We start from the raw sequence: 18,872 nt of genomic DNA, 5'->3' as shown, positions 1-18,872 counted from the left end.
TAAATCAAAGATGGCAGTGGAATTAATTAAATCTCACATATTAACCAGAGTCATGAGGAGCCTCAATGGAATGAACCACATCTCCCATCATGCAAGACTGACTCAGTAGACAGAACACTTCGTCAGCCTGCCTCATCTCCTCCCTTCTCTCTGGAGTGTGATTAGATCAGACTGACTCAGTAGACAGAACACTTCGTCAGCCTGCCTCGTCTCCTCCCTTCTCTCTGGAGTGTGATTAGATCAGACTGACTCAGTAGACAGAACACTTCGTCAGCCTGCCTCGTCTCCTCCCTTCTCTCTGGAGTGTGATTAGATCAGACTGACTCAGTAGACAGAACACTTCCTCAGCCTGCCTCATCTGCTCCCTTCTCTCTGGAGTGTGATTAGATCAGACTGACTCAGTAGACAGAACACTTCCTCAGCCTGCCTCATCTGCTCCCTTCTCTCTGGAGTGTGATTAGATCAGACTGACTCAGTAGACAGAACACTTCCTCAGCCTGCCTCATCTGCTCCCTTCTCTCTGGAGTGTGATTAGATCAGACTGACTCAGTAGACAGAACACTTCCTCAGCCTGCCTCATCTGCTCCCTTCTCTCTGGAGTGTGATTAGATCAGATTGATGTGATTAAGCTGTCTCTCTAAACCTAACGTCGCTGAGCCTCTCACATTAAACCACTATCTTTCCTGTCATTTATTCATCTTGACAAACATGTGAAGCAGACAAGGGGGCACACTAAACCATGTGGAGCAGACAGGGGGGCACACTAAACCATGTGGAGCAGACAGGGGGGCACACTAAACCATGTGGAGCAGACAGGGGGGCACACTACAAGATTCTTCTCTTGGTCGTGAGGATTCTCCATACCACGCGGCCAAAACAATGATGTGATTAGCCTTAACGTACCTAGAATGAGCGGTGACTCAAAGCAGCCTCAAACATGTTTTTGACAGATATTCATGCTTGCCATACAGAGTTGAAATTAGAGGTCGACCGATTAATTAGGGCCGATTTCAAGTTATAACAATCTGTAATCTGCCTTTTTGGACGCCGATTACATTGCAATCCACGGGGAGACTGAGTGGCAGGCTGACCACCTGTTACGGGAGTGCAGCATCAAAAGGACCTTGTGCCTGCAAGGAGTCAAGGTAAGTTGCTAGCTAGCATTAAACTTATCTTACAAAAAAACAATCAATCAATTAACTACAGATGGTTGATGATATTACTAGGTTAACTAGCTTGTCCTGCGTTGCATATAATCAATGCAGTGCCTGTTAATTTATCATCGAATCACTACTTCAACTTTGCCAAATGGGTGATGATTTAACAAAAGAACATTCGCAAAAAAAGTACAATCGTTGCACAAATGTACCCAACCATAAACATCAATGCCTTTCTTAAAATCAATACACAGAAGTATAGATTTTTTTAAACCTGCATATTTAGTTAAAAGAAATGCATGTTAGAAGGCAATATACATCACACTGTATATAGACTTTTCTATTGTATTATTGACTGTGTGTTTGTTTATTCCATGTGTAACTGTTGTTGTTTGTGTTGAACTGCTTTGCTTTATCTTGGCCAGGTCGCACATGTTTCATTATTTACTTGAGACTAAATTGATTTTGCTTAAAGGTCAAATAAAGTGTTCATTGTTCATTCAGTATTGTTGTAATTGTCACTATTACAAATATATATATTTTTTTTTAAACAGCCCGATTAAATCAGTATCAGCAAAACGTAATTGGTTAGTTCTAGTTGAAATATTTAGCCTGTGAACAGAGGTATAAAATATATAATATTTGCTTGTGAACAGAGGTGTAATGATTTGACACTGGCTTTGGTTAAAGGCAAGTACAAATGCATACTAGTAGTCACATTCTGGGTGATGTGATACAACGTCTGGCGAACTCTCATTGGCTTTTGCTGGTCACCACGCTCAAATGTTCATTGCACATCTCACACTACAAGGTAGGGTTGCAGATAGCCTAGTGGTAAGTGAAAGGTCGCTGGTTCGAATACCCAGGCAACAACGTGAAGAGTATGTTGATGTTCCTTTGAGCAAGGCACTTAACTCTAATTAGCTCCATGGGCACCGTGCTACTATGGCTGACCTTGTAAAACAACACATTTCACTGCACAATTTGTGTGACAATACATTTTAAAACGCATTGCCGATTGTGCTGATAAAATCAAGCATGTGAATATATCGGCATGTCTGGGACTACTCAAATACAGGATCGGTAGACCTCAGATTGTGTCTCTAACCCACTCACATTAAACGCCCACCGGTGACGGCCGCGTGGCCTGAGTAGGCAACGACATGGGGATTTTGTCTCCGATCTCAAAAACTTGTCTGGGACAGCTTAATCAGGGCCAAAAGCATGTAGTGTACACCCAGCTTTACTGTAACTACACTCCCTCATTCCCCTGCTCAATCTCCCTCTCGCTATAAACTACCATACAGAACAGCCTTCCTGTGACACAGCTAGCACTAACTGAAGGTATTAATAGAACCCATATACACATACAGTACGACAGGCACATCCAACCACACAGAAAAATCAGGTGCTCTCGATCATATACAGACACTTCACCTCCATTGTGAGGCAACAGAGAAGGCAGGTGGTATCAATTTCAGACTGGCAGATCAGCCTGCCAGTTGGTTTTTACCACCTGCGTTTCAATGTTACCCAGTGGCAGGGAGGAAGCCTTCAAACCTGACATTCAGCACTGACAAAGCAGCAGCCTGTTCATTTAGAGCCACGTCTATGGGCCACTTGTATGACGAGACGGTGCCATGCAGGATGAGATGCGAGATAGACCAATGAAGAGCAGAGCATCTGCACATACTGCTGCTAATACTGCCATAAACATTTTTAAAAATCATAGCCAGGCGCTTAAATAGAACTTGGTTCTATATTTGACACTTGACGCTCTGCAAGTCCTGCCTCTCTCATCTCCTCATTGGTTTTTAGGAGCATATACCCACGTGGGTGATTGAAAGATGAACCGAGGTCCACACTCCAGTTCAGTTGGTAGTGGTAATGGACTTTAAAAGTTGGCTGCCAACCACCATATAAAGTCCACAGAAGGAGAGATTAGCTAGAAACAAATGAATTCATCCGAATTAATTATCGGAGTAGAGAACACACAATTTTGTGTTACTCAAAATTCTACAAAGATCCAGAAAGAAAAAAAACTAGTGCATTTCAGGTCAAATAACAACCCAATGTTAATGTCGAAGGACAAATTAGCTAGCAACAACAAGCTAGCTAGCTAAATGGCCATGAATGTTTGTGTTTCGACCTGTCCTCTAATTTATATAGTTGGTTCAGAGTTCGCGTTGCTATTTCAACCTGCGTGTCCTGATCGTGTCTGTGGTGGATGGACAAAATCAACATGCGCGCGATGACGGACGCAGACTCGTGCCCGGTCTAGTCAGTGTGAGTCTGATGGCATCAGAGGGGATTTAGAGTAGATGGAGTCAGAGGGTTGGGTCTGTCTGGAGTCAGTGGGGAGCTGGGATGTACTTACATTTCTTCTCTGTGAACTGATGAAGCAAACACGACTTCCCTACCCCCATGTCCCCTATGGAGAGAGAGGAGGTGTTAGGATCCATGTTCAATCTCAACATAACATACAAGATGGAGACTAATTTTCTTGCAGATTTAACTTATTTCCTATGTCATATCTAGGGAGGAGTTTTCCCTGACCACTTAGTCTGACCAGGAAAGACTCTGGGCCCTAGTTGTAGCAGAGAAAGAGCATCTTCCCTCTCCTCTTCAGACATTATTAACAGATTCTATCTAAGAGGCAGTATGAATAGGCCTGCAGGGCTTTGACTGAGTGGAAGGCTGGTATGGTTACCTCCAGTCGAGTGGGGGAGAGGAGAGCACCTTTTGTTTGTTTAGGCCTATACACTAATGTCTGCTCTAGCTATGGGGCTAAAGTGGTGTGTAAAGTGTGTGTTTGTGTTGTATGACCACGTTGACGTCTGCATAACAGACAGCAAACAAAAGAAGAACATGACAGAGCCTTTTGGCTGTTCTCAAACAGGTCCACAATCAGACAAGGAAGGGAAATGTGTTGACATTAAGGTGGGGCTTTTAAGGCCTCAATGCACCACGGTAAACTACCTACAACTAGTTGGAGAGATGTTGAGATAGTGATTTAACTGCCCTGTTTTAAAAAGGTCCCAAACAGATGGGAAAACACTATTTGGAAAAGTGGACCACCTCCACAAATGTAAGCTATTTATGCTCATTACTCACTTTTTTTCTGTTAGTAATATAGACCAGACAGAAGGAGAGCAATAATTAATGTATTCATGTAATTTATTTATTAGCCTGCTCTAGTACATTGTTGGTTCATTATAACAAACAATTTATCTTGGCTTAGGCTAGCTACCTGGGAAAACAATTATTGATGAAAATGTTTCAAGTCACTTTAGGTGGTAACCTCATACTACATACAAATAAGCTGCTGTGATAGAGGTCATGGGTAGGGCCTGGGGTTTTAGTCTCTAGTCTCCTGATGGGAACTCTTCCAGGGCTTGTGTAGGGAGAGCAGCAGTAGCATCTCACTGAGTTGTGTACTAACTGCAGCCACTGGGTGACCCACATACAGCACAGTAGTATACAAATACAGGCCTCCACTCCACTCCCTCAGCACACTTACCGATGATGATGTATTTGAAAATGTAGGAGTAGTTGTACGGTGCGGTGGCCATCGTGGCTCTGAAAGAGAGAGAGAGAGAACGCTTATAGGATTCAGAGACAATGAAGTCATTACCGGCCTGCTGGGTGAATCAGGGTGGTGTTTGTGGGTCTGTGAATCAATTATATCTGGTATCATGCAGAAACCACACATTATCAATACATTTTGTCTATCGACATCACTCACAATCCCATTTAATTGTACAGTGCTTGGGCTGACCACACAATTAGTGCCTATGGGTATTCATAACCCTTGACTTTTTCCACATTGAGTTACAGCATGATTTCAATTGATTTCTCACCCATCTACACACAGAAACTCCATAATGACAGTGAAAACATGTTTACAAATGTATTGAAAATTAAAATACAGAAATCTCATTTACCTAAGTATTCACACCCCAAGGGGTCAATACTTTGTATAAGCCCCTTTGGCAGCGATTACAGCTGTGAGTATTTCTGGGTAAGTCTAAGTGCTTTCCACACCTGGATTGTGGAACATTTGCCCATTATTCCTTTTGAAATTCTTCCAGCTTTGTCAAATTGGTTGTTGATCATTGCTAGACAACCATTTTCAGATCTTGGCATAGATTTTCAAGTAGATTTAATTCAAAACTGTAACTCGGCCACTCAGGAACATTCACTGTCTTCTTGGTAAGCAACTCCAGTGTTGATTTGGTCTTGTGTTTTAGGTTATTGTGCTGCTGAAAGGTGAATTAATATTCTAGTGTCTGGTGGAAAGCAGACTCAACCAGGTTTTCCTCTAGGATTTTGCCTGTGCTTAGCTCCATTCCATTACTTTTTTATCCTGAAAAACTGTGTTGGATTTGCCCCAAACATAACACTTTATATTCAGGACAAAAAGTTCATTGCTTTGCCACCTTTTTTGCAGTATCACTTTAATGCAAACAGGATGCATGTTTTGGAATATCTTTGTATTCTGTAAAGGCTTTCACTTTGTTAATTAGGTTAGTAATGTGGAGTAACTACAATGTTGTTGATCCATACTCAGAGTTTAATGGGTTGAAGGGAAGACTGTTTTAAAGTCACCATCGACCTCATGGTGAAATCTCTGAGCGCTTTCCTTCCTCTCCAGTAACTGAGTTAGGAAGGACGCCTGTATCTTTGTAGTGACTGGGTGAATCGATACATCATTTTTATTTTACCCATCTACCAATAGGTGTCCTTTGCGAGGCATTGGTAAACCTCTGGTCTTTGTGGTTGAATCTGTGTTGGAAATTCACTGCTCAACTGAAGGACCTTACAGATAATTGTATGTGTGGGGTACAGAGATGAGCCAGACTTTTAAAATAACGTTCAACACTATTATTACACACAGAGTGAGTTCATGCTACTTATGTGACTTAAGCAAATGTTTACTCCTGACCTTATTTAGGCTTGCCAATAACAAAGGGGTTGAATAGTTATTGACTCAAGATATTTCAGCTTTTCATTTTTAACTAATAAAAAATAAAATTGAGAAACAAGTCCTCTGACATTATGGGGTACTGTGTGTAGGCCAGTGACAAAAACATCTAAATGTAATCATTTTAAATTCAAGATGTAACAACAAATTGTGGAAAAAGTCAAGGGGTGTGAATACTTTCTGAAGGAACTTTCTCTACTGCAACATTGTGTCTAGCTGCTCACCACTGCAACATTAGGCGTATGGATTTATCAATATGGTCAGTATTGTCACCATGTCTCAGAATGTACTATACAGACAGAGCAGCTGGTTTGCTGTCTGACAAATAAACAGAATTCTAGGTAGTATGAATCATTCCTGATTTCTCAAGATTCCCATCATGTGATTTCTCAGTTAGAAGGCAGGCCCAGCAGCACTGATCTCTCAAACATATGGGTAGGATTCAACCTCGTCTCAAAAACCCCACCCTAGGCAACAGTAACTAGGGTCTGGTTTCAATGATGGACTCCTCTGGCAACTTCGATAAAGGAAAAATATTTTTCAGGGGTGGGTGCTCTTCAGACAGACAACTCTCCCAACAAATCACAAGGCAGACATGCAAGAACGCTACAACCCGAAACCAAAAGTTTACAAGCTAAACCTTTAGAGGTTTTAGTAAAGGTAGTAGTTGAGGCAAACTAGCCACTTGTGAAATGCACTCATTAAAAGTAACCTCTGATCTCCCTTTTGCTAGATGATTTGGTATTTTATTCAAACGGATAAGGTAGTGACATCGGCAGTAATGTAGTTGCTCTGTGCCAAAAGAGTCCATCATTGAAACCAGCCCGTAGTCACTGTTGTGCCTAGGGTCTGGTTTGAGACTAGATTCAGCACAGCTGGAGATGAAACCATCAGATAGCAATGTATCTGACCACAAAGTCAACATACAGTCAGTATCTTTAACTCCAATATCTATATGAAATGTATCTACATGGCCTAACCAAACCAATGTCTGTCCATCAAATCAGCATGAAGTCGTCAAGCTTCAGACAACTGACACCGGCTTCGTCCCAATTAGGCCATCTCTTGTTCCTCCCAAAGTGTGCACTTGCTCACTGCCCTTCATTGATTTGAAAGGAAATGACTGGAATAAAAAAATATGGTGGAAAGTCCCTCTAGCCCATGCCTTCACCAATCTAATTATTTTAGATTTAATGGAAGTAGTGAACAAGTGTACACTTCAGGAGAACGGAAATATAATTTGGAGTCGGGACGTACTTTGTGGGCAGGTTGTGTAAAAGGACTAGACAATGGCCTAAGCCTAGATGAGGAAGCGAGGTCAAACAAGTACTCTCAGGGAGGCTGCAAAATCAGGCTGAGGCTCATCATAGATCACACATGCACGCACACACGGAGAGGGCCTGTCCGAGGAGTTATTCCAAGAAGCCTTAATCCTATTTACAACAGAACTATGGACTGTAACAAGATGAGATGCAGCAGAGCCAGACTCATCGTTATTACCATCCCATGATAAACCTACAATCTGTAGTTTTCCATTACAATTAGGGATATGACAAACAGACAATTTTGCTTAACATTTAAACCAGGAGTTGGAAGCGAAATTGTTTTCTATTAGTTTCATTCTTAGTTTCAACTATTTATTTTGTTCCTTGAAATTCTGCAATCGGGGAGAGAGCGAGAGGGTGGAGGAGCCGAGGAGGAGGCTTTGCTTGAAGTGCTGGGCATCTTGTTATGACATGCATTATGGAAGTGGTGTTGGAGGGCCAGTAGGAGGCACTCTTTCCTCTGGTCTAAAAGAATATCCCAATGCCCCAGGGCAGTGATTGGGGGACACTGCCCTGTGTAGGGTGCCGTCTTTCGGATGGGACGTTAAACAGGTGTCCTGATTCTCTTGAGGTCATTAAAGATCCCATGGCACTTATCGTAAGTGTAGGGGCATTAACCCCGGTGTCCTGGCTAAATTCCCAATCTGGCCCTCAAACCATCATGGCTACCTGATCATCCCCAGTTTACAATTGGCTCATTAATCCCCCTCCTCTCCCCTGTAACTATTCCCCAGGTCGTTGCTGCAAATGAGAACGCGTTCAGTCAATTTACCTTGTAAAATAACGGATAAATAAAAATCTGAATTAGACCCACAGAATTATACCTACGAAGGAGCGGCTTCTATGGAGGAACTTAAATTTCTTTGTACTTCCAACCATAGCTAGCTTTCTAACAAGCTTATGTGTGCAGAGCGTAACCAGAATTAAAATAAACACGTCTTACCTTTTTGTAGTTAATAAATCCAATTTGAAACATGATAACTATAGTTTCCTTAATTAGCATTGAACAAGTTAGTCCATTGTTCTCTAATAAAACATCTCTATTCCTAATTTCTGAATCACGCTTGTAACGCCAGTAGACTCCAGTAGCCTAAGTTTCAGAGGAGGTTGAAGCCTACACCCACTGGCAAAGATTTTCAGCTAGCAGGCAGACACTGGAATAAGTTTGAGTGACAGAGTGAAGGCATTGCATAGGGGCTTTGCTGTGTTTTTTGGTGGCCTAAAATAAAAATGTTTTAAAATAAGTTTTATTAACCGGTTCCCATGCTTTTAAAATGACGGTTCTGTTACAGAACAGTATAGATCACTTTTGTTCCCGGTTCTGATCCTCAATTTTGGTTCCAAAAACGGGTTTAAAAAACAGCCATTATTTTTTGTTTGTCTGTAAAGGAATACCGCTTCTGAAGCTCGACAAACATCCATCACTAGGCAACCAGAATTGTCAATCAAATAATCTCAAACTGTCTGTGCATAGACTTTCTGCCTGCACGCAGACAGCCCTCTCCTAAAAAATGACCTTAAAGTTAGTTAAATACTGTGACATACCAAGACATTCAGTAGAAACGAAAAATCTTCTGCTAGGAATCGACTCCTAAAGATTCAGTATTTTGGAACAAAGGAGACTTATTAGCCACCGTACTTCTGAGAACGGAGAGCCGTCCACTCTAGGAGCTATGATACAATAATTTAATTACCAACGTTTGGACAGAGAAGCCATCTTCATCAGGGTATAATGACAAACACTGCGGGTCACTAGTTTATAGTGTCAAATGACGCACAGGTGTCTGGAATCATGGCCGGGTGTGCCCTGACATCATTGGTTAATTCTCAGATATAAACATGAATGGATAGCATATGATCATAGATACAATTTGGTTACATAGACCTACAAACATATACAATGAAGAGCAAAATCACAACAACCACAAGAATGGCTTCAGATCAAAGTCTACCTTGAGACCGTACTTCCGAGAACAAACACTTGCATCTTTCATAGAGAGCTAGCAAGGGACAGAGAGCGAGCGGGGAGAGGCACAGTATATGCAGGTCAGCCACCAGGCAATGTCTTACAACTTCAGTAAAGCAGGGCCTATCATCAAAGAATAGGCTAATATATTCTACACACAACAGACCGAAGACTAACGATGCGAGTGTGTTTAGCGATGAGAGAGCAGGCGAGCAAGCTGCAATGTGATTTAACATTTTAAAAGGGGAAAAACATTTTTCCATTAGTGATATTTCTTATTTCTTAATGTCCCCGATTTTGCTTAAAAAGTTTAAACATTCACACCCCTAATTACAATCTCTAGGTCAGCAGTCAAATCAGTAAAATGGTTAGTTAGATGAATAATAACCAATTACGAAATGAATGTCAAATTTGTGAAGTTAAATAAATTAAATAAAAAAAACGCTTACCCCCTTATTTTTCCATCATGACAAAGATCGAGAACTTCTCTGGAGATGTAGCCTAATCTCACTCAATGAAAGCTAGAACTGCATAGCACCAAATAGGTGTTTATGTTGGGGTTGTTCATTATCATTATGCACCATGTTCAATGGAGTGTTTCCTAGCCATGGGGGCTCCCACTCTGCCTCATAAACCTCAAGCAACAAACTGCTCTGAGGACTCACAGATAGTCAGAGTAAAAGGGGTGTGACAATAGTTTACAGAGGAGTCAGTCCACCTCAAAAAGCACAAGAAGGAGACTCACCTTTCTATAGAGGGGTTATAAAAGTTACTATGGCCAAACCGGTCGGGCGCTACAGACATTTTTGTGAGAAGACCGATTTTCAGGATGTCTCATGGTCTGACTGCTCTAGCTCTGCCACCTTTCACCTCAGGCGTGGAAGGGCGACATCGGCGGATTGAGACGCAGCCCATGCAAAAAAATGTTTTTATGTCTCTAACTTAAAACTAACAGATTTTGATGGGGATTTTTTATATTATGATAATTAGATTTCGACGGGGGTACGGACGTGGACTCTAGGGGGTTAAATGGATAACATTTTCTTTGCAACTTTGGGAAAAAAGCTTTTGTTCATGGTGAAAATGCATTGTGTGGTCGAGCCAGTCCTCCATGAAAGCAATTCAGCTTGTCCTTCAACCCAACTCGACCTTGAATAGTCAAAAATGGCAGCTCTCTGGGAGGGCTATCTGTATGGTGCAATTCTCATATGAAGACCTTTCTTACAAGCCCAAACTTTGATGGAGAAATCAGCTAGTGACTAAAATGTTGTGACAACCCTAATAAAATACAATTGTATGGCAGTCGTTATATTTTTCAATCAAATTCTTAGAAAACATGTAGTGTGATTAGTGACATTTACCATTACACCCAACCCCATTGGAAAACACTATACAATGTGTTTGAGATTTTTACCATCGAAGACCATAACATAGAAACCATTATAACGGCTTTAGTTTAATGGGTTTGCTTGTTTCCCAATCGCCAAGAATGGTATAACTTTTTTTCTGGTTAGGCTATATTGATCTCTGACACCCTCTTCAGTAATCTGTGTATTAAATGTTTTATCACAGTGCTTATATAGTTGATTTGATTCAAACATAGGGTGTGTCTATATATGGAAAATACACGTCTCGGTCGACCAATATATTTTTTTTGGGGGGGGGGGGGGGGGGGGGGGGGTCTAACACTGGAGTTTGAGAGCTGACATCTGTAATGCAAGTCGAATTCAAATTCAACCACCCTGGATAGTAGCCTATAAAGTACAACCTGTGAATACCAGTGACTAAGTCATCTATTATCATGGTAATCCCAGTGTCCCATTTTGTTTCCCTCTATCCGGGAAATTCCTCTTTAGCCTGTGGTTAAGTACACACTAGTTATAACGGCATTGCAGTTAAAGCAGGTTTGTAGATTCAAATCGCTATGCAACAGAGCCTGGTGCCAACCAGAAAAAGAGCTGTGCTATGGCGTGCTGTTCAACGACCAAGTTTTCCTTCTAAACAATTTAGCACTATGACAAATGCTTCTGTTTTGAGCTAGGGTGAATTGAGAGAAGATGGGAGAAGGTGAAAGACAGAAGTAGAAAGTGAAAAGGAGACCGGGGAGCAGGATGAAGAAAAGGGATGCTCTCATTGTGATATGCAGAGGCAGATTGAGTAAACTACACAGGGAAGAGAGCAGTGCCATCCAGAACAGAAGTGAGTGGATGCGTGCTAATTGGCTGAGTGGGGTAATTCCAGGTTAAGGTGTCATCTAACCCTTTTCCTCTCAGTACGTGGTTGGTCAGAGACCCTTGGGGGCCACACACCCCTGCAGCAAAACACTCCCCTTTGCAGCTCTAGCTGCTTGAAAAACAATAGTGCAGAGAGTTCAGAAGAGAAGCTGTGGGGTAAACAAGGACAACGGCAATTGATGAGGTAGGGAAATCATGTACTTAGGGTGTGGGATAAGCTCTGGTGAGGGATTTGATACACTGACTGTGAAGTGGTCTACCATACCTGACTGCTTTTCTAAGGAACCAATTTAAACTGGTGGTAAAACTATTTTCCCCTGCTGTTAACAACTGTGTCAGTGGTGTGTGAGGTCCTGACTACTTGCTTGCCTTGCTGCTAACCTGACTGCCACCCCTCACATGACCCTCTTATGTGGTGCCACCAGGCTCATATGTGAGAGTTTCTCCATAAGGCGGCAACTATACGACTACAAGAGCCGTACACACACAAACACGTATATTCTGGACACTAACGCTAGGCCCATTCCTTCTTTGGGTAAATGATGGGGGAAAACTCCCCTTTTCCTGAGTGAAGCCCAGGTGGAGTATCCATCCAAGGAGAGGGCGATTGAGAGCAGCATGTGACCAAACTGCAGTCTCAATGCTTATCCATCCACTCACACCGATTCATAAAACAGAGCTGTCACCTCTTTCTTTTTAAATCACATCCATTTCCTGTTGTTGAACAAATATAAAAATCGGTGTCACACACATGGGCTGTTTGCCCTCTTCTCTGACTCATTGCCATATTGTTATGCTGTCACACAACATCCAAATCCTGTGGTAAATTGCACATGCCTTTGGGTTGTGATCAGAACCAAAGGCAGAGATGGAATGAACAAAACACTTGCAGAACGTGGTTTTAATCAACACACATACAGTGCATTTCTTTTCATTTAATTTACTGTGTGATGTGCAATTGTAATAAGGGATTTAATATAAATAAAATTCAAGGCCAAGAAATTACCAAATTCCTCTGCTCATGTCACACAGATGGGTATCTTTCATATGGTGACACTTCTACATGAATACATTCATATTCCAACCTAATCAAAGCCTAATTTGTATCATAACAAATAAATATTTATGTGATTATGAGCTGGCTGAGATGAGGCCTAGATAAGGATGCATGGTGTGTGTGTGTGTGGGGGGGGGGGGGGATATTATTGTTTTGACAATATTATGTTTGCGTTAGATGGCTGTACCTGCACCAAAACTCCCAGTATTTTTTCCTTCATAGCTTGTTCTCCATCTTTCTAAAAAGGAAGCCAATTTGTTTATCATGGCTCTCCCTTGTCCCTCTGCAGAAGACTTATGGTGAGCAATATGTTTGGAACATCGAATCTCAATAAAATCACAATATAGAATCGGAATACATATAATATCGGTACCTAAGTATCGTGATAATATTGTATCGTGAGGTCCCTAGTCATCTGTGTGATTACTGGATAGCTTGCTGAGCTACTGAACAAATATATAAATGCAACATGTAAAGTGTTGGTCCCATTTTCATGAGTTGAAATAAAATAATCCAGAAATGTTCCATACGCACACACAAAAAAAAGTGCACCAATCTTTTTAGATCCTTGTTAGTGAGCATTTCTCCTTTGCCAAGATAATCCACCTATCTGACAGGTGTGGCATATCAAATAGCTGATTAAACAGCATGACCATTACACATGTGCACCTTGTGCTGGGGACTATAAAAGGTCACTAAAATGTGCAGTTGTGTCACACAACACAATGACACAGATGTCAAGTTTTGAGGGAGCGTGCAATTGGCATGCTGAATGCAGGAATGTCCAACAGAGGTGTTGTCAGAGAATTGAATGTAAACTTCACTACCATACGCCGCCTCCAACATTGTTTGAGAGAATTTGGCAGTACTCCCGAGTGGCGCAGCGGTCTAAGGCATTGCATCTCAGTGTAAGAGGCTTCACTACAGTCCCTGGTTTGAATCCAGGCAGTATCACGTTCGGCCGTGAGTGGGATCCCCATAGGGCGGCGCACAATTGGCCAAGCTTCTTCCGGGTTTGGCCATCATTGTAAAAAAGTATTTGTTCTTAACTGACTTGCCTAGTTAAATAAATAAAAGGTTCAATAAAAAATAAATTAAATTACATCCAACCGGTCTCACAACCACAGACCACATGTAAACACACCAGCCCAGGGGGGTGCTGAAGAGTATTTCTGTCTGTAATAAAGCCCTTTTGTGTGTGTGAGGCCCACCCATGGCTGCGCCCCTGTCCAGTCATGTGAAACCCATAGAGTAGGGCCTATTGAATTTATTTCCTTCTATGAACTGTAACTCAGTACAATCTTTTAAATTGTTGCCTTCATATTTTTGTTCAGTAAGTTAATAATGATGTACTTTGATGAATGACACAATATCGCAGAACAATACAGTTGGCTTGTGACTGATCTTTGACATTTCAAGTAGCTACACGTCTGATTATAGCTAGCTACATGAATGGAAAGGATTGACAAACTAATTTGGCTAAGGATTCAGCACCATCCATCAGCTGGCCATGGGTGGCTACCTAGCTGTCGGGCTAACTGATGTTGTTAACACAAACCGTGACAACGTCAGTTGGTGTCTGTTGAGACAGCTGGCTAACTAACATCTATTTATTGTAGATGATTGGACGCTAAGAGAAATGTATATCTAGCTCATTCAGGCAACGGAGCTTGGAGAGAGGTGGGTAGTTAATTGGAGTAGCTACATTTCTAGCTATGACCATAACATTGGGCCTAGTCTCGTACGTCGTTAGCTATCGTCACTGACCTGCTAGCTAACTAGCCAGCTAGAAACAAGCTAATCATAATGCGTGTCATCATTTATTGGCTCTACAAATAGGTAGCTAGATAACTATGTCGGTCAAAAAGACAGTAACGTTACCATGATGAGCTGTGATAGCTTGTTTATGTTAGAGTTATCTTAAGTGAAATGTTGCGCCAACAATTGTGATAGGTACTGAACATTAGCCAACTTACTCTTCCGGTCAGCTAGCTAGCTACTTATACTAGATAGTTACCGAAATTCAACAGCCTGTTCCCGAAATACAGATAGACCGAAAACCACAATGGCTAGCCAAAACCACGGGAACTGAAGAATGGTAAAAACAAATATATACAAAGCAAAATACATCTCGTTAGATAGCTAGTAGTCACCCTTCTAGTAAACGTTGCCAATTTATGAAACTCGTTAACTGGAAACGTTAACTACTGGTTAGCTAGGCTTGACAGTTAGCTGCCATGTTAGCAAATTAGCGTAGTACGTTAGCTAGTTAGTTTACTATGTAAGACAACATGTTTACAGTTTTATAAATGTGTTATATGTGGATACCAGCACGTCTATATCGTGTTTTTGTTCTCACCGGGAATTGTCGGTTTTATGTCTTGAGCTGCTCAGAAGGGATCTATCTGTAGGTTATCCTGCCTGAAGTATCTGCCTTGGCTGTCTATCCAAGATGGCTGCTTGCACTGCACAGGGTTTCCTCTGTTGTATATGGGCTTCTTGGACAAAGGCACTGCGGTATAATAAGAACTGGATACTGCGTCCAAGATGTCCGCCCGTTGTTTTCAAGGTAATCTACTCACGTTCTCATACGCCAATTCATAGACCGTCTATATCCGGGTTGCATCCGGTTTATACTTATTAAGCAATAACGCCTCAATCACACTAACAGTGTTTTTGCGCAAAATAGTACATAGCATCATCTGAATATGTGCAACAAAGTTCAACATTCACCTTCTGCTACCATGTGAAGCCGTCAATGGGTAAAGTTTGACGCATACCTTCAATAAATCCAACGTATGCACCACACAGAACGCATTGCAACTGCCTCTGCAACCAATGCTGCAAGGCAAACACAGCATTCCATTGGAAATGAATGTACCGCCTGGTGTACCAAACTGTAAGCACTGTCGGTGGGATCGAGGCGTAAGCTCCGAGGGGGTGCGGTATAGGGCTAATAATATATGATGGCTATTTCTTATGCGTAGCTCAATGCAGAGAGCCTGGATATAGCCAATGATGGTATATTGGCCATATCAAATCAAATGTATTTATAGAGCCCTTTTTACATCAGCAGATGTCACAAAGTGCTTATACAGAAACCCAGCCTAAAGCCCCAAACAGCAAGCAATGCATATGTAGAAGCACAGTGGCTAGGAACAACTCTGTAGAAAGGCAGGAACCTAGGAAGAAACCTAGAGAGGAACCAGGCTCTGAGGGGTGGTCAGTCCTTTTCTGGTTTTGCCAGGTAGAGGTTATAAGAGTACATGGCCATTAAGGCCAGATTGTTCTTCAAGATGTTGAAATGTTCATAGATGACCAGTAGGGTCAAATAATATTCACAGTGGTTTTAGAGGGTGCAACAGGTGCAACCTCAGGAGTAAATGTCAGTTGGCTTTTCATAGCCAAGCATTCAGAGGTCGAGACAGCAGGAGCGGTAGAGAAAGGGAGAGAGAGAGAAATAGTTAAGAGTAGAAAACAGCACTGTGGAATAAGGTAGCATGTCCGGTGAACAGGTCAGAGTTCCGTAGCTGCAGGCAGAACAGTTGAAACTGGAGCAGCAGCACGACCAGGTGGACGGACTGGTCATATGAATCACACATTGTGTATGAGAGAGAGAGAGAGAGAGAGAGAGAGAGAGAGAGGAGAGAGGAGATAGAGAAAGAGAGAGTGTTTGTGGTGATATATTTCCATAATAATGGATTGGAGAGTTTTTTTTATGTGAGTGGGTACCTGTTTAATGGCATCTGGTTGACATCAGATTTCTTTAATTAATTAATTAAATCCATTATTAAAGGGGCAATTTTGAATTGGTACATACATTTTTTTTTACCTTAAAAGTATTAATATGTAGCCATTGATTCTTGAAGAATGTAACTTTTAAATGCCTTATGAGCAAAGGTCTTACCCCATCAGAACTCAAATGTATGCATGTTTTACTCCATTGTTTTAAAACAATGTAATTTTTTGAGTTGGGGTGGGTTTGATTTGGTAGGCGATCCGTGTGTTTTGCCCTCTACCTGTTCTGTCTGTGTTATCTGTATAATTATAAATAAGGCCCAAAAAGAGAGTCCTTGCGTCTATATAAATGAGTGATTACATTTCTCCTGCCCCTTTCCTCAGCTGTAAAGTGGCAGGGAGAACACTTTGGTCACACTTTATTTCTTTATTTGGATAGTCCATATTTACCATCTGTAGAGCATACTATCACAATCATGACTTACTATCTATCTCACAATAATGACTTAGTATCTTGTTATTATTATTATTATGACTTACTATTGCATAATTATGACCTACTAGCTCATAATAATTACTTACTGTCTCATAATTCTGATTTAGTATCTCATAACTTGTAGTCAGATTTTTTTGTGGGGAGTGGCGGGAACAGCCTTCCATATTTATAGACCCACACTTAAAAAAATACATATATTGGAATGGGATCTGGGCCCACTGCAACTCACTCCATAGGATAACTAGGTTCATATTTTGTAGGCCCCCTAGATCAAATTTCTTTGCTGATTCACATCCAGACATAAAAACAATACGATGATATAGCTTGTGAACTTGTCATCCACATCACCAACAAATTAACATGGTCCAAGCACACCAGTCGTGAAGAGTGCACGACAAAACCTATTCCCCCTCAGGTGACTAAAAAGATTTGGCATGGGTCCTCAGATCCCCAAAATGTTTAACAGCTGCACCATCGAGAGCATCCTGACGGGTTGCATCTCCGCCTGGTATGGCTAATGCTCGGCCTTCGACCGCAAGGCACTACAGAGGGTAGTGTGCATGGCCCAGTACATCACCGGGGCCAAGCTTTCTGAATTGCAGGATCTCCATACCAGGCGGTGTCAGAGGAAGGCCCTAAAGTTGTCAAAGACTCCAGCTACCCTAGTCATAGACTGTTCTCTCTGCTACCGCACGGCAAGCGGTACAGGAATGCCAAGTCTAGGTCCAAGATGCTTCTAAACAGCTTCTTCCCCCAATCCATAAGACTCCTGAACATCTAATCAAATGGCTACCCAGACTATTTGCATTGCCCCCCCCCCCCCCCCCCCCCCCCCCCCCCCCCCCCCCCCCCCCCCCCCCCCCCCCCCCCCCCCCCCCCCCGCCTTCTACACTGCTGCTACTTTCTGTTATTATCTATGCGTAATCACTTTAATAACTCTACCTACATGTACATACTACCTCAATTACCTCGACACCGGTGCCCCAGCACATTGACTCTGTACCAGTACCCCATGTATATAGCCTCCACATTGACTCTGTACCAGTACCCTCTGTATATAGCCTCCACATTGACTCTGTACCAGTACCCTCTGTATATAGCCTCCACATTGACTCTGTACCAGTACCCCATGTATATAGCCTCCACATTGACTCTGTACCAGTACCCTCTGTATATAGCCTCCACATTGACTCTGTGCCAGTACCCTCTGTATATAGCCTCCACATTGACTCTGTACCAGTACCCCCTGTATATAGCCTCCACATTGACTCTGTACCAGTACCCCCTGTATATAGCCTCCACATTGACTCTGTACCAGTACCCCCTGTATATAGCCTCCACATTGACTCTGTACAAGTACCCTCTGTATATAGCCTCCACATTGACTCTGTGCCAGTACCCTCTGTATATAGCCTCCACATTGACTCTGTACCAGTACCCCCTGTATATAGCCTCCACATTGACTCTGTACCGGTACCCTCTGTATATAGCCTCCCCATTGACTCTGTACCAGTACCCCCTGTATATAGCCTCCACATTGACCCTGTACCAGTACCCCCTGTATATAGCCTCCACATTGACTCTGTACCAGTACCCCCTGTATATAGTCTCCACATTGACTCTGTACCAGTACCCCCTGTATATAGCCTCCACATTGACTCTATACCGGTACCCCCTGTATATAGCCTCCACATTGACTCTGTACCGGTACCCTCTGTATATAACCTCCACATTGACTCTGTACCGGTACCCTCTGTATATAACCTCCACATTGACTCTGTGCCAGTACCCTCTGTATATAGCCTCCACATTGACTCTGTACCAGTACCCCCTGTATATAGCCTCCACATTCACTCTGTACCAGTACCCCCTGTATATAACTTCCACATTGACTCTGTACCGGTACCCTCTGTAT

At 42.2% G+C, this 18,872-nt stretch overlaps 1 protein-coding gene across 1 annotated transcript in view; it reads right to left on the bottom strand.

Annotated features, from left to right (window-relative positions):
* LOC110523590 (ras-related protein Rab-14) overlaps nucleotides 1-15,282 on the bottom strand; it is a 43,315-nt gene extending 28,033 nt beyond the window's left edge. Inside the window, exons 1-3 of the mRNA XM_036977244.1 lie at nucleotides 15,083-15,282; nucleotides 4,678-4,736; nucleotides 3,535-3,588 (exon numbers count right to left, since the gene is read on the bottom strand). Of these exons, the coding sequence (XP_036833139.1) occupies nucleotides 3,535-3,588; nucleotides 4,678-4,729 (106 nt within the window). The 5' untranslated portion in view covers nucleotides 4,730-4,736; nucleotides 15,083-15,282. The remainder of the gene's footprint in view (nucleotides 1-3,534; nucleotides 3,589-4,677; nucleotides 4,737-15,082) is intronic.
* Nucleotides 15,283-18,872: the final 3,590 nt, after the last annotated feature.

Source organism: Oncorhynchus mykiss, chromosome 5, assembly GCF_013265735.2.
Source record: "Oncorhynchus mykiss isolate Arlee chromosome 5, USDA_OmykA_1.1, whole genome shotgun sequence".
NCBI lineage: Eukaryota > Metazoa > Chordata > Actinopteri > Salmoniformes > Salmonidae > Oncorhynchus > Oncorhynchus mykiss.
The sequence above is the reverse complement of the archived record's forward strand: the minus strand, read 5'-3'. Positions and strand labels throughout refer to the sequence as shown.